At 37.7% G+C, this 17,420-nt stretch overlaps 1 protein-coding gene across 4 annotated transcripts in view; it reads left to right on the plus strand.

The window, feature by feature from the left end:
* The window catches only part of Hnf4 (Hepatocyte nuclear factor 4), a 120,838-nt gene extending 105,558 nt beyond the window's left edge, over positions 1-15,280 (plus strand). For all 4 annotated transcript variants that reach the window (XM_075293252.1, XM_075293253.1, XM_075293251.1 and 1 more), the window contains 5 exons: positions 7,056-7,398; positions 7,462-7,958; positions 8,026-8,163; positions 8,357-8,593; positions 13,617-15,280. In XM_075293252.1, the coding sequence (XP_075149367.1) occupies positions 7,056-7,398; positions 7,462-7,958; positions 8,026-8,163; positions 8,357-8,593; positions 13,617-14,461 (2,060 nt within the window). In that variant the 3' untranslated portion in view covers positions 14,462-15,280. The remainder of the gene's footprint in view (positions 1-7,055; positions 7,399-7,461; positions 7,959-8,025; positions 8,164-8,356; positions 8,594-13,616) is intronic.
* Positions 15,281-17,420: the final 2,140 nt, after the last annotated feature.

Raw genomic sequence — 17,420 nt, forward strand, 5'->3', positions numbered from 1 at the left:
CTCTTGTTTTCTTAATACTCTCTGATGAATATAGAAGAACAGGAGACTCTTATAGCCATAAACTCTCTTCCTCTCTCTTTTACTGTTTACCACTCATTACAATAACATATTAACTAATGTCATCCATACATTTCATATTGGTTCATAAATATTTTATGCTTACATTTCTTTCATATATTTTTCTGTTCCTTCACCTAGTTCTGGTGGAACTAATTTCATTAATAGAATTTTATGAATAAAAAAATAAAAATGCGTTCGTTCAAATTTTTCTTTATTTCATTACCAAACACCTGCTTATTGTCTACGTTTTTAAAAACATACGACAATGACACAATCAGTCAGCGAATTAATTCGCAAAATTTCATATGGGAATAATAATCAAAACAAAAATATTTTTATTTGCGAAAAAAAATCCATTCTTAAATATGTATATTTCAAAAATATATTTCATCATATTAACATTTTTAAAAGGGCTTATCAGGCAATGAAAGGAAGCTATGGCAATTTTTAAATCATTATCGGAAAACATTTATGAGCTGTAAAAATAAAACCATGACATAGCCCATTGAAAATATTCGCGCAAAATTGAAAACAAAAAACTGGCCAATCCATACAGTCCAGGCCAACCGATATAAACGCTGACTAATCACAGTTTATCTTTGGTACTTGGGCGGCATAGACATCAGCTACTATGATTGCAACTGAACTTTGGACTATGACGATGTTCCTCCATCATAGTTACGTGGGTGCAAATAAGGTGGGTGAGAAAATATTGAAAAAAAAAAAAACAAAACAAACCCTTTGCCACCTTATGGCTAAGGCAAATCGAGTCAAGACTCCACTACTCGTGTGACAGAAATTCAATCGCAGAGCCCAATGAATACCACCTCAACATTCCTCTATAATTCTAAGGAATATGAACCCAGAAGGTGGCAGACATGGAGCGTCAGCGAAGAGGGAAACTAATAGTATACCTGAAGCTTCTTATGTTTACAATGGCGGCGATAGTGTCAACAACATTTCAAGCCCCTCCTTCTCCGGATAAGCAGCAGTTATCATCGATTGCCTGACATCGCTAACATTGAATTTTACGCTATAACCATGACGAAGCATTATTTATTTTTGATTATTATTTTATTTTTTTTTTCATAAGGGTTTTTGCACTAGCTGATTGCCAGCCAGCGAAAAAATCGAAAAGCCCATTTGTTTTGTGGGCCGTAGTGATTTGTTTTTCTCTTACCTAGAAATGGCAAAACTAGCATTTTATGTAATAGCAAAATTGCATGAGGAACGTAGTGAATCTCTAGTTTTTTTTCTCGACAAACTATGTGGTATTTGACTGCAACTTGTTTCCAATTAAATGGGTTCTCAATAAAACGAAATATTTTTACATATACGAGAGTTGGTCCAGAAGGTGAAGAAACAAAAACAGAAATCGTAAAAAATAATCCATAATAAATCCCAATGAATAGACCAAACTACAATGTTTACATTTGGTGTTGTTTTTGGTTGTTTACAATAAACATGGTGAACACAAACACTAATGAATTAGAAACGTACCAAAATTTTTAAATAGCAAAGATTGTACAATAATTGGTACTGTGTACAGGACATAGTGAATGCTAGCGAACATAAATGTGAAATTTGTTATACTACGTATGCATCTAACAATGTTATATTGGTATACTATACATTTACCAAAAATAGTACCTAGATTAGTACTAAAAGCAGTTTTATACTAAATTTTGGTACAACTTATAAAGGTCGTCTATATTCTCTTCATCTTTCAAAATAGTACGTTAAGTCAAAATATATTTTTTTTTGATAATAGAGCTAACACCGGTACTAGTAATTTGTCGGTACTAAATTTGGTACCAAAACCAGTATCGAGACCGTTACTAATGGTAAATTAGTGCTAAATTTTGTACAATCGATAAAAATCCCCATTCTCTCTTCGTATTACAATTCTAAATTTTAGAGGATCATGAATGATCGTACCATGTAAATCTAATCTGATTTACAAATAGGCTGACTACGCTGCTTTCTTCACCATCCTGTAGACTAAGACCGACATTCTATATTTCAAATGTCCATAGGAATGACATTTTACTACATTTCTGTGGTATATAATAAAAATGTTATGTTGGATATTCTTCCGCGAAAATAGAGCTATGACCGGTACTAGTAATAAGCACTAAATTTGGTACCAAAAACGTACCTATACCAGTACTAATAGCAATTTAGTACAAGTTATAAAATTTTTTATTCTCTCTTTATCTTTCAAGGCCATGTTAAGATAATCTGAAGTACAAACAGGCTTAATATGTTATTTTCTTCGCCATCCTGTACTATATTTGGTAAAATTTTACAAACTTCTCAATTCCTTCTTCATCCTTCAATACCAAATCTTGGCGGATCTTATAGGATGTTAATATAATCTGAAGTAGAACCAGCTTTACAATGTTAGTTTCTTCATTATTCTCTAGACTAATACCCACATCCTATATTCCAAATTATTCAAAGTGGCTGCATATCCATAGGAGTGAAGTTTTATTGAGAGAGAGGATATTTTGTGAAAATTTTTCTAAAAATTAAAAAAATCCTATTGCTTTGCGTCGAAATATTTATTTAAAAAATGGGGCTAGTATGTACTAAATTTGGTACCAAAAATAGTACCTACGCGAGTACTAATAGCAATTTAGTACTAAATTTTGTACAATTTATAAAATTCTCTATTCTGTCTTGATCTCTCCTACATGATCCTGTCATAAAAAGATAATCTGAATTACAATCAGGCTTACACGTTATTTTCTTGGTACCAAAAATAGTACCCACACCAGTACTAATAGTAATTTAGTACTAAATTTTGTACAATTTATAAAATTCTCTACTCTGTCTCGATTTCTCCTACATGATCTTGTCACAAAAAGATAATCTGAATTACAATCAGGCTTACACGTTATTTTCTTCTTCCTGTATACTAAGGCTATGGTCACTAGGCAAATATTTGACCAAAATGAGTGTCAAACATTTTTCCAGAACCATTTTCCAAATATCTGCATACGGTTTTTGGAAAATAACCCTACCATGATGTTATATATCCAATATGAGTTAAATATGTTCTCTGGTTTGGCTGTGGCGAAGATTCTTTTTTGATTTCTGTCAAATATTTGCCCAGTGTGACTATAGCGTAACAATGACAGTTTTACAAATGCAGACCATTTGGTACCCAAATTTGATATATAAAAATGGTATGTTGAGTCGAAATATATTTTTTTGTTTCGTAAATAGAGCTAAAACCGGTACTAGTAATTCATATGTACAAAATTTGGTACCAAATACTAAAGCACTTTTGTACTAAATTTAGTACAATTTATAAAATTTTTCTATATCTCTTCATCTTTCAAGTCCAAATTTTGGCAGATTCTCTATGATACCGCCATATAAAGATAATGTGAAGTTAAAAAAGAAAAATATTACGTTGACTCTATTTTATTTTGGAGTTAAGGCCTGTTGGTTCTAAATTTGGGACCATTTATCAGAGTTTTAATTTCCATTTTCGAGGCCAATTACAAATCAAATCTTTTTTAAATAAACCAATGTAGAAAATCAAATATAGGTCGGCTATATTATTCCCGGCTATATTATTCCCTACACAACTATGCACATGAACTCTCATATTCTGTATCTGAAATCGTTCGTTCGTTGAATGCTATATGCCCCAGATCTATCTAAAATTGGTTACATATTCCAGAAATTTTTCCAATGGACATATTACGTGCAAATATAAACCAATTTGAATAGTAAGAAGAGGCTTGTATAAAATTGTAATATGTTGGTACTAAATTTGGTACCATTTTTTTAAATTATGAATTTGATTTTTGCCATTCAGTTTAAAATCGGGTGTGACCGGCTATATTATTACAGAGACCGCTATAAATATACACAAAATCTCACATTATATACCCGGAATCGTTCAAATTGAATGCATTTTAAATATGCCACTTTAAGGTGGGTACTATGTTTCGAGCCAAAAGCTACATATTTTTGCCGTTTACTTTTTGAATGAATTAATTTAGGAAGACGAAATGTTAATATACACTTCAGGCTCCAAATTGCAAACACAATTGCTTAGACTTGCTCTTAAACCACTTGGGTTTCAGCCTTCATTTTGATTCCCAGGTCTCTGGCTGATAATTCAATCTGCAATTGGATTCGCAAACTTTTCCACCCACCCCTCGTGCGTCTACACAAATACTGTGATTAACTACATTTTCATGATATTTAAACTGTTTACAGTACATTCACAATTTTACATTTGAGAGAAAAGTGCTGGTGTCATCCTCCCAAACCAGTCTCGTGTATGTAAATGTTTTTGCAAGGTGGTTAGAATGTTTGTTTTTATCTTAATTTTTATTGTTTTTACTAGTTTTTAAATGGCCATAAATCGAATGATAAACATTCTTACAAATGAATTATAAGTTGAAAAGGCAAATAAAGCAATTCAAATGAATGAAGGAACATTGTACTGTGCACAGTGGTTGACATGGAATTTTAGAGAGATGCTACCTACACAGAAAAAAAATATCACCAAATTTTTTCCAATTAACATTTTAATTGAATTTAAAAAAAAAGAAATATATTCAATAAAAAATTTAATTGGTTCACCAATTGTTTTAATTGAAACAAAAATCAATCACAACAATTAATTATAATAATTAATTTTTTAATTGAAAGAATTAATTTGATAATTGAGTTTTGTGATTGATACTATCATTTGTGTGATTGACGATATTTCAATTAAAAATTAATTGGATCAATTAATATGGTGATTGAAGACAAAAAATATTTTTTCTGTGTATTTGTAGTTTTTATTACCTCTAAAATATCAGTCACCTAAACAGCAGACGAATGGTGCCAACTAGAGCGATAAAAAACCGCGTTTTTTTAACAGTTCATGGGAGAACTTGTTTTTCCTATTAAAGACATTTTTCTTTGCATATTTTCAGGCTTCAAAATTGTCCGCTTGATAAAGAAGAAAATTATGTCAAAATGACAAAAAGGTGGTATAAAAATATAAAATGTATAACATTTATGGCCAGTTTTTCATTGTCCGATTAATACTTAACCAGAGGACAGGCTAGAGGTGTGCACGTAACATGAAATTGTCGTGAATACGTTCACGAAAAAAATTTCCGCCCACGGACATAAAAGCTTACGAGATGAATTCATTTACAATTTTAGTGACACCTGGAATGTTAAGATTTTAATAATGCTCTCGATTATAATTATGCTCATGTTTTCAAACACGTCTTTAAGGTAAATTAGTCATACAATTTTTTGTGAGTCACGACATTTTTTGTGAGTCACAATATTTTTCGTGAGTCACGACATTTCGTGCGTGAGTGTGCGTGAGCATGAGTCCTACTAAACAATATCGTGCGTGAGTAAAATTTTTCCGTCGTGAGAGTGCGTGAGCGAGAGTAAAATATTACTCACGTGCACAACTCTAGGATAGGCCACCGATTAGAAATATTTTTGTATGGGATAAGCTGTTTTATCGACACGATAAATAATAATAAGATATTGAGAAACCGGCCCTTAGTGGCACAAAGGCGTAATTGGCAACATTTTCACTAAAGTGGCACAATTGCAACTCTGCTCCACATTGAATACCAACCAAAATTGTGGTTTGTTTCATGCAAATAACTGCTAATTTTTAAATCATCAAAAATAGTTCTTTATTTGCATTGGCGGAATTTTATAAAAACTGTAACTGGTACAGGAACTGGTACCAAGTAATCTAGAGAGTGACAATTGGTTACTTGTAGTCATAAAGTCGCAAACAGTTGATTATCGATTTTCCACCGTGGTGCAATGGTTAGCATGCCCGCCTTGCATACACAAGGTCGTGGGTTCGATTCCTGTCTAGGCCTAAAAAAGTGGCAACATTTTCACTAAAGTGGCACAATTGCAACTCTGCTCCACATTCAATACCAACCAAAATTGTGGTTTGTTTCATGCAAATAACTGCTAATTTTTAAATCATCAAAAATAGTTCTTTATTTGCATTGGCGGAATTTTATAAAAAGTGTAACTGGTACAGGAACCGGTACCAAGTAACGTAGAGAGTGACAATTGGTTACTTGTAGTCATAAAGTCGCAAACAGCTGATTATCAATTTTCCACCGTGGTGCAATGGTTAGCATGCCCGCCTTTCATACACAAGGTCGTTGGTTCGATTCCTGCTTCGACCGAACACCAAAAGTTTTTCAGCGGTGGATTATCCCACCTGAGTAATGCTGGTGACATTTCTAAGCTTCAAAGCTTCTCTAAGTGGTTTCACTGCAAGATGGAACGCCGTTCGGACTCGGCTGTAAAAAGGAGGCCCCTGGTCATTGAGCTTAACATGGAATAGGGCAGAACTCACTGATAAGAGAGAAATTCACCAATGTGGTATCACAATGGACTAAATAGTTTAAGTGAGCCTGATACATCGGACTGCCACCTAACCTAACAAAACCATAAATTTTCCTGTGTAATGCTGCATAGCTTTTGTAAATTTTCCCTTAGTGTAGTACTAGCAACACCAATGATCATTGATATATACCACCGTGCAATATTGCAATGCAATATCAAGAAATATGGACCACAAATTCTCAATCTTCAATACAGGGTCTCTCTCTCTATCTCTCTCCATCTATTTGAGAAAAAAAATGTTGCAGTTTATTAATTGTTATTAATTAAAGCAATTAAATGCAAACAAAAAACAACAAAACGCCACAGCAACAACAACCAACATTAGTTACTTAATTGTTTTGCGCCGCCGAACTTATTCTTCGGTCGGTGGTATTTTAGACGAAAATGAAAACGAAAAAAAAAATCTCTACGCGATCATTACATGCTTGGCCGGTCATTAACTACTTATCATTGTAGTTAACCATAATAACCGCCTGAACCGGTTCTAGACTTAGTTAAAAGCATTTAAATTTTGAAAAACGAATATGTTTTCATCGTTACTCATATTGTCATGATGGTTTATTGTGCATTTACAGATCCTGAGAATCATATGCTGCATTCGGAAGCCATATCGGTGGGAAACACTACGGCCCATAGTCCCGTAAGTCAGGAATTGAGTCCTATAGGCACATTGGGTCACAATAGCAATAGCAATCACAGTAATGCCAATTCACCGGCAAGTACGAGTAGCAATAACAATAGCACCTCATTTGCAACGGGCAACAACAACAACAACAGCAATCTTAATTCACAGACATCCACAGTATGTGCAATATGTGGAGATAGGGCCACAGGTAAACATTATGGAGCCTCCAGTTGTGATGGCTGTAAGGGATTCTTTAGAAGGAGTGTACGGAAAAATCATCAATATACCTGCAGGTGAGTGAGAAATCCCACAGAGATTATTTCGATGATTATTTATCTTTTACTCCGGCATACTAGATTTTCCCGCAACTGTGTGGTGGATAAGGATAAACGAAATCAATGCCGCTACTGTCGCCTACGGAAATGTTTTAAGGCCGGCATGAAAAAGGAGGCCGTACAAAATGAACGTGATCGCATTAGCTGTCGCCGCACATCCAATGATGATCCTGATCCCGGTAATGGTCTATCAGTGATCTCCTTGGTTAAGGCAGAACTAGAGAGTAGACAATCTAAGGCTGGTGCTGCCATGGAAACAAATGCAAATGAAGATCTCTCCACCAAACAATTTGCCAGCATCAATGATGTGTGTGAGTCAATGAAACAGCAACTATTGACACTAGTCGAATGGGCGAAGCATATACCGGCCTTCAATGAACTGCAATTGGATGATCAAGTGGCCTTATTGCGAGCCCATGCCGGGGAACATTTACTATTGGGTCTATCACGAAGATCTATGCATTTAAAAGACGTTTTACTATTGAGTAATAATTGTGTGATTACCAAACATTGTCCTGGTAAGTGGAGCTTATGGGTCTGATGATTCTCACACCAATAATCATTTCTTGATGTTTCTCCCTCTAGATACCCGTGTTTCACCCAATTTGGATATATCACGCATTGGTGCTCGCATTATAGATGAGCTGGTGATGGCATTAAAAGACGTTAATATAGATGACACAGAATTGGCCTGTATCAAGGCCTTGGTATTTTTTGATCCCAGTAAGTGAAGCGCAAAAAAAAAACAATTGAAAAATATTTGAAGTCAGAGACTTGAATTCAAATATTTGAATTCGAAGACTTGAATACAAATATTTGAATTCGAAGACTTGAATTCAAATATATTTCCAATGTTTTCTTAATTTTGTTTTTGTGTAATATAGATGATTATAATCTTTTGTTGTTTTTTTTTCAGATGCCCGTGGTTTAAATGAACCCCAACGCATTAAAGCCTTACGCCATCAAATCCTTAATAATCTGGAGGATTATGTCTCCGATCGCCAGTATGAATCACGCGGACGTTTTGGTGAAATTTTACTCATACTTCCAGTTTTACAATCCATTACCTGGCAAATGATTGAACAAATTCAATTTGCCAAAATTTTTGGTGTCGCCCACATTGACTCTCTGTTACAGGAAATGTTATTGGGAGGTAAGATATAAAATAAAAATATTAGACAGTTGTTAGGAATTCTAAACTAAAAAGTCCCGTGATAGGAAATAAATGGGAAATGAAACAAATTAAGTCGGTCTTGTGTAAGGGTCACATTAGGAGTGGTGACGATATCCTTGCTTCCATATTAAACCGCTCGGTGCACTGTAGACCGATCTCGCTTGTGTCATACCCTGGAGAGCTATATACAGAGAAACCAGAGAAAGAAATGGGTACTCATGGTCCCCAACATTTTTTCCATATTTAGGAGGTATCCACTTATGAGTATTTAATTTTCTGGTGGTAGAATTCTAATTATCCTTTTTTGGTTTGCGGTGCTATATTCTATGTTATAGTGGGACGCCCAGAGACGGTTAGGTATAGTGGTTACCCGATATTTCAGGCTCACTCAGTCCATTATGATACCAAAGTGGTTAACTTCTCTCTTACCACTGAGTGCTGTTCGATTCTATGTTAAGCTTAATGACAAAGGGATCTTCCACGGTGGCGGGATCTTTGTTCCGGATTGACCCGATGGATCCCACCCATTGGTCAGCGGCTGCCACATCAGTGTATGTGTTGTTTCGTCCGGGATAGAGGAAAACTCCGGACCATGGTACTGTTCAGTCTGCCGAAACCTGATCCACCACCGTTCGGTGAGGTGTTACCGGTGCTTGGAGTTGGTGTACTTCCGGAACTTCTCCGGCCTAACATCACTACTGACTACGTGGCAGGATGACAGCAGCAGTGGGTCGTTAGACTATGTGACATCTCCCGTACAACAATATTCTCCCCAACATCTCCCGTACAACAATATTCTCCGCCGCAGCATCTTACGCCCAATATTTTTGTTCCAGTTCCGGGCAGTGAATCGTTCTTGCAATTTCATTGCAACGGGCTCCGAGGTAAGATTAGTGAAATCGTAGACGGAAAAGGATAAGGGTCGCGGCGATCCAAGAAACTAAGCTGAATTCAACATGCAGCCTACGACATTGTGATGGATACAATGTGCTACGAAAGGATCGCACAAGAAGTGGAAATGGTGGCCTGGCTTTCGTATTACACCGTTTCATGCACCTATCCATGTGCCAGACACTAGTGACCCGTACATGGAATGTATGGGGGTAGCAGTCAAGTCTGGGACTGCCGAGATAGAGCTATACAATGTGTATATACCGCCGGTTGGTAGCTGTGCTCCAGGTTATAGCCCAAACATTGAGTGGCTGTTGTGCGAGCATAACCGATTGGTTCTAGAAGACTTTAATGCCCACCACGAACTTTGGCATTCTCTCCTGGTAACGAGAATTATGGGCGATTGCTGCAATTCGCCAGATTTATCCTTAGCATCGCCTGGTCTGATAAATGACGTTTCCTGGCAACCTGTTATTTCATTGGGTTCAGACCACCTACCCATAATTCTCACCGTTAACCGACCCTTCGATTTCATAACCTATGAACGCCGGACGTTTATCAATCAAAAGAAAGCCAACTGGGATGCCTTGCGAGAATACACAGATCGCCGCTTCAGTGAGCTCCCGTCCCCCTCACATGTTCATGTTGCCCAGAGGGTGTTCCGGGACATCGTCAACGCAGCAGCCGGTCGTTTCAACCCGCTGGTCGAATTGCCCAAGTGAGGACCAACTTCCCAGCCCAAGTGAGTACCAACTGCTGATCCTAGAATCAGGGAACTGAATCTAGAGATTAGTAAGATAATCGACGAGCACAAGCGGAACACTAGGTTAGAGCACCTGAAGCAATGTAACTTAGGTACAGGAACTGGGAAATTGTGGTCAACAGTGAGAGCCCTCTCGAACCCCACCACAGGGGATGATGAGATCGCAGTCACCTTTGGCGACGTGACGGTGATGGATCCGAAGAGATGTGTCAGATTTTTCAACCGACAGTTTGTCCGGCATCCCGAGAGTGATAGAGCGAAAAGGAGAGCCACACGCATGCTATTTCAGCACACATCAATATGGGACTCAATCAGCCCAAGCCGTGTCACAGGACGGACCTCGTGGCGCATTCGATACGGTCAACCATGCGATACTATTCGAGGACATCGAGAATACGTCCCTACCGGCAGGAACCAAACGTTGGGTTCTACATATTCGGTGCGGGTGCCAGTCGTATGTGGAATTTAGGCACAAGAACTCGAGACCTCGTAGAGTGAAACAGGGAGTTCCCTAAAGTAGGGTGATATCTCCGGCACTGTTTAATCTCTACTTGTCCTCTATTTCACCCCCTTCGGACGGCGTCGAGATTGTATCATAGGCGGACGATTATACAATGCGCCATCCGGATGATGGCCCATTGTTGATGACATATGCGATCGATTAAACGTCCACCTCGCTGATCTTACCAGTTATTTCACTGCTAGGAACATGAGGATATCTGCCACCAAACCCTTAGCCACACCAATCACTACATGGACAGCGGAAGTACGCAGGTAGTTGAATGTCAGAGTCGATGGCGAAATAATTCTGGTTTCTACCGCACCGTGGTAGAAACCAGATCCTCAAATCGCTTACCGGCAGCATTTGGGGTGCAAACAAAGAAACCTTGTTGACTACATATAAGGCAATTGGCCGGTCTGTGGCAAACTATACAGCGCCTGTGGGGACTCCTCCAGCGAGCGGCACGCAGTGGAATAACATACAGACCTGTCAAAACGCTGTCCTTAGAACTTCCAGAAGATGTCTCCACAGTATACCCCTGGATCACCTTTGTGCGGAGGCCAATATCATCCCAGGGTGTCGACACAATTACATGTTATCAAAGCAGTATCTCTTGGGTTGCTATCCAAATCACCATCTTGTGCAAAGGCAACCACCACCCAAGAATGTAAAGGTTGATCTTCACATTCTACAGCATGAGATCCAGCATTGCAAAAGGTAGCCTCTAGATTAGGCAGCATATCAGACAGGTCTGAATAGGATTCATGAGGATGCTGTAGCTGAAACGGTGTGAAGCTACAAGTTTAATCCTGTTTTTGGAGCTCGACCACCGCCCATATCACCGGAATAGAGAGATCTCCCACTTAGACCAACTAAGATCAAGCAAGTGCAACCTCCTCAATTCCTACCTAAAGGGTGATACGGTCAAAATTTGGTCAAGGGAAAACGCGTGTAAATCGGTGAAATCGTTTATTTAAAAAATCAAATTAAATTTCTTTTTCAAGTTCAATTAGTATAAAATTCAGGAAAAATATTCAGTTAGGCTTTCGCTTTTCCAAATCCGAATTGCCGGGCCTCACGCTTGACACCTGCCATCAGATTTTGTACAGCCACCTTGTCCACCTTCTTCGCCGCAGAAAGACAGTTTGCCTTGAACTGCTGCTCGTCCTTAGCAGTTTTTTTGGTCTTCTTTAGGTTCCGCTTGACAATAGCCCAGTATTTCTCAATTGGTCGGAGCTCTGGCGTGTTGGGAGGGTTCTTGTCCTTGGGAACCACCTGCACGTTGTTGGCGGCGTACTACGCCATGGCCTTTTTACCGTAATGGCAAGATGCCAAATCCGGCCAAAACAGTACGGAACAACCGTGTTTCTTCAGGAAAGGCAGCAGACGTTTATTCAAACACTCTTTCACGTAAATTTCTTGTTGACAGTCCCGGAAGCTATGAAAATGCTGCTTTTCAAGCCACAGGTAGAGATGGCTTGCCAAACCAGATATTTCTTTGCGAACTTTGACAGTTTTATGTGCTTGAAAATATCTGGTACCTTTCCCCTTCCTTTTGCCGTATAAAACTCCTGTCCCGGAAGCTGCTTGTAGTCGGCTTTGACTTAGGTTTCGTCGTCCATTACCACGCAGTCAATCTTCGTCAGCATCGTCGTGTACAGTCTCCGGGATCGCGCTTTGGCCGTCGTATTTTGTTTATCATCGCGATTTGTAGTCACTACCTTCTTGTAAGTCGATAGTCCGGCTCGTTTTTTGGCTCGATGCACGGTTGTAGACGATACACCCAGCTTATTTGCGGCATCTCGGAGAGAGAGGTTAGGGTTTCGCTTGAAACTACCGGCAACTCTCTTTGTCGTCTCAGCGGCTTCCGGTTTTCGATTTCCCCCTGATCCAGACTTCTTGGCTGTCGACAAACGTTCCCCAAACACTTTAATTACATTTGTAATGGTTGATTTGGCTACTTTTAGCGATTTTGCCAGCTTTGCGTGCGAGTAGCTCGGATTTTCGCGATGCGCGAGCAAAATTTTGATACGCTGCTCTTCTTGCTTGGACGGCATTACACTCGTCACCTTTTCTCTACCCTTCTCACCACCAACTAAATCTGGGCATATCCCATCCTTGTCGCAGAGTTCCTTGATCAGGACCCTGGCTGAAGTACCAAAGAATAGAGCAAAATAGTACTCTCAGTACATTAAAAACTCTTACCACATTTTCTGAGTATTTCAAAGCTTCTCTAAGTGGAACGACATTCGGACTCGGCTTTAAAAAGGAGGTTCCTTATCATTCAGCTTAACATGGAATCGGTCAGCACTCAGTGATAAGAGAGAAGTTCACCACTGTGGTATCACAATGGACTGAATAGACTAAGCGAGCCTGATACATCGGGCTGCCACCTAACCTAACCTAACCATTGATACCGAGCTAATTAGAAGAGCCAATTTACACCGAATTACAGATGTTATAACACCGCCAAGGCTCTGGGCCCGTGGGAATTTCAAATCACTATCTTGTGGATAGACATCGCACTCCCAGGAACGCCAAGGTCAATCGTTACCATTTCCCGTTTATAGGAGTTTTGTTCATGTGTGTCCTTCTCTCTGTAATCAAAGGCCTATACACCTACTCGATCCACCATTATTTTATCATTTTAGTTTCAGATATTCATGATCGGACTTGAAGTTTCTTGGCCACAATTTTCTGCCATAGGCTTTTTGGGCTTAAACGATAGGAAATTTTAAACAATTTATTAATAAATTTATTTTATTAATATTTATTATTTCTTCTAGACTAAATAGAACTCGAAGGCTTTATTTAATGCCACTTATTTCTTTGCATATCTCTTGCAGGAGAACTTGCCGACAATAACACACCATTGACACCACCCAACCTTAACAATTATAGTCCCACACATGGTCTGGATGTTAGTCAGGTCACTTCTTCCCTCGATGTACTGTCATCACCTTCCAGTAGCGATCATTTAAATGATGCCATATCCACATGTATGGAAAATACACTCGAAGCTCAATTAATGATGGACAATAATGGAGTGAATGGCCATCATTTCAATTTAGGAGCTACATTGATAGCCAGATCACCACAAGTCTCTTCGGCAACGGGGCCACAAATGCGAAGGGATAATAGTTCCCCATTGCTAAATGACAATGAGCGTAATAATGAAGCTGATGCTTCAAGGAACTCGAGTAATATATATCTGGACTCGTATGGTCACATTAGAACGAATGTTGTTTCAACACTCCATAGTCATTTGCAACAACAGTCCAATATGCAGAACCAGCCACCAAATTCACCCCATAATCCACATAATCATAGCATGGGACCAGGACCCATGACCCACTCGCCCCCACTGCATCGTAATCATCCCTACCAAAGATCCGAGTCAACGACATCAACGTCGAGCAATATCAACAATGCCAGCAATAATCCCACACAGGGTCGAAATCCTGCAGATATGACACTTAATGAATACAATCGCAGTGAGGGTACCCCAGAGGAATTACTACGGAGAGCACCATTGAAAATACGTTCCTCTGAAGCTTTAAGCGCCATGCCCAGCAATCCTACACCTACCATCACCACAACAAGCTCTTCCAGTTATATTCTAAATGCCATGCATGATGTAAGCGAGGCATATCGTATGACCTTAAAACAGGAACCCGAAACAGGTTATTAAGTGCCTTTATCTAAAGATCTTCCTTGATGGAAGGGTACTCTTTTATAATAAAAAAAACACACACACACACATAAATACATATATAAATATGTATGTATTAGTTTGTAAGACATTTGGATCATTTGAAGGTTTATTTTTTTATTGATGTAGTCTTTTATCGTAAGTTGTTTTATTTTTTTAACTGTTGAAATTTTGTTAAATAATGTTTTAGTTTAGTTTGGTAATTAGGTTTTATTCTATCTATCTATTATAATTATTATTATTCCTATTCTGCCCTATCCTATTGTTATCCTAAGCAATTCCATTCATCCTTTATATCCTTGCCCTACCGCCCTGCCACCCCAAAAAAGTCTTATTACGTATATATACCCAAAAAACACACACATATATATACGCAACCATACATAGTCTTCCTTTTGAGCATCTAGTTGTATAAGTATGAGAATAAAGTTAACTGACATATTTTTTTATTGATCATATATTTTTTACTACACATTTGAATTTCTTACAATTATTGTGAATTGTATATTTTCTCTAATCGTTATCATTATTATTATTTTATTATAAATGAAAAAAAAACAACAAAAAAACGGAAATATTTTATCATAGAAAAATATTTTAAATTAAATTTCATGAAATGAAACTATTTCGTTGTGTTTTGGTTAAATTTTAATATTTTATTTTTGTATTTTTTTTTTAAATTTTTATTTTATATATTTTATTTAATAGGGTGTGATGAAATTATTTGAATTATGGAAAAAAGAGATACTTGTATGTACGTTTATGTTTACATCAAATAAAAAAAATTATTACTATTCATAGGCTGCATATTTTTTTAGTGGATTGGAGGAAGTACACTCATAGAAAAAAGTCTGATAAAAATAGCAGTCGGTATTTGCTGTTATTTGTACATTTTTGTAAACTCTAAAATGTTATTTTCAAGTACCAAAAATAGTTTTTGTATATTCCTAGCCTACAAAATTCTCAAAAAAGTCCTAATTGTGTACTGGATACCCAGTACACCTAGTACTGGATACCCAAGCCTTGACGGGCTAAAACAAATCAGAGAACTCGTTTATCCAGGACATGTCCAAAAATGTACAACACTGACATCACCTGTTTAAAAACAATAACAGAAAACAAGTGAAGTCTTACATTTTTAATCTACACCCAAAAAAAAAAACGTTTACTTGGATCCAAAGATTTTGACCTTCCTTTAAGGATTTTGCTATTGATTTCGAGCCAAAGATGTGGGTTCTTTAACCTAAAGAATTAGTTTTGCGACCTATCTGGCTTTAAATCTAGGATCTATATAATTAAAATTAGGATACAGATCTCATTTATCGAATTTTCATTCTATTTTTCCGGTATAGTAATAAAGCTATTCACGTACAAACAAAAGTCAGTCTAAAAATCCAATTTGTGACGGATACTTCGAATTAAAAAATATTTTCTTAATTCCAAAAGAACTTTAAACCAAAGATGCTAAATCCTCAAAATAAGGTTGTTAAAAAATATATTCTAACATCACGTAACGAATTTCAAGTGGATCCGATGAAATTTTCCCCTCCTAGAGGGGTTTGGTTAAGTGTAGTGGCTACCCTCTAGGAAGGGAAAATTAATTCCAAAAAAAAAAAATTAAACCAGACATGCAAAATCCTTAAAATAAATCTTAGCTTATATTTGAAGCGTTTTTATCTCAAATCAAAAGATTCAATATTTCAGTTAATCTACGGGCGATTTCTTTAAATCAAAAATGTGTTTCTTTACTTTAAGGAAAATTTGCCTTAGTTTTTGCATCCAGGGGGCTAACTTTTGATCGAAATCTAAATTTTTCGGATCACGGGAGTCGATATCGAGTTTTTTGGATCGACAATTTTTTCGATTGGTAAATTGCAATCGTAAAACATTTTCACTTGTTTTTATACCCTCCACCATAGGATGGGGGTATATTAACTTTGTCATTCCGTTTGTAACACATCGAAATATTGCTCTAAGACCCCATAAAGTATATATATTCTGGGCCGTGGTGAAATTCTGAGTCGATCTGAACATGTCCGTCCGTCCGTCTGTTGAAATCACGCTAACTTCCGAACGACACAAGCTATCGACTTGAAACTTGGCAAAAGTAGTTGTTATTGATGTAGGTCGGATGGTATTGCAAATGGGCCATATCGGTCCACTTGTACGTATAGCCGCCATATAAACGGACCCCCAAATTTGGCTTGCGATTGCTCCAAGAGAAGCGAATTTCATCCGATCCGGCTGAAATTTGGTACATGGTGTTGATATATGGTCTCTAACAACCATGCACAAATTGGTCCATATCGGTCCCTTTTTACGTATAGCCCCCATATAAACGGACCCCCAAATTTGGCTTGCGATGGCTCAAAGAGAAGCAAATTTCATCCGATCCGGCTGAAATTTGGTACATGGTGTTAGTATATGGTCTCTAACAACCACGCAAGAATTGGTCCATATCGGTCCACTTTTACGTATAGCCACCAAATAAACGGACCCCCAAATTTGGCTTGCGATGGCTCAAAGAGAAGCAAATTTCATCCGATCCGGCTGAAATTTGGTACATGGTGTTGATATATGGTCTCTAACAACCATGCAAAAATTGGTCCATATCGGTCCACTTTTACGTATAGCCCCCATATAAACGGACCCCCAAATTTGGCTTGCGATTGCTCTAAAAGAAGCAAATTTCATCCGATCAGGCTGAAATTTGGTACATGGTGTTAGTATATGGTCTCTAACAACCATGCAAAAATTGGTCCACATCGGTCCATAAATATATATAGCCCCCATATAAACCGATCCCCAGATTTGAACTCCGGAGCCTCAAAAAGAAGCATATTTCATCCGATCCGGCTGAAATTTGGTACATGGTATTAGTATATAGTCTCTAAGAACCATTCAAAAATTGGTCCATATCAGTCCATAATTATATATA

Source organism: Haematobia irritans, chromosome 2, assembly GCF_050003625.1.
Source record: "Haematobia irritans isolate KBUSLIRL chromosome 2, ASM5000362v1, whole genome shotgun sequence".
In the NCBI taxonomy this organism is placed as follows: domain Eukaryota; kingdom Metazoa; phylum Arthropoda; class Insecta; order Diptera; family Muscidae; genus Haematobia; species Haematobia irritans.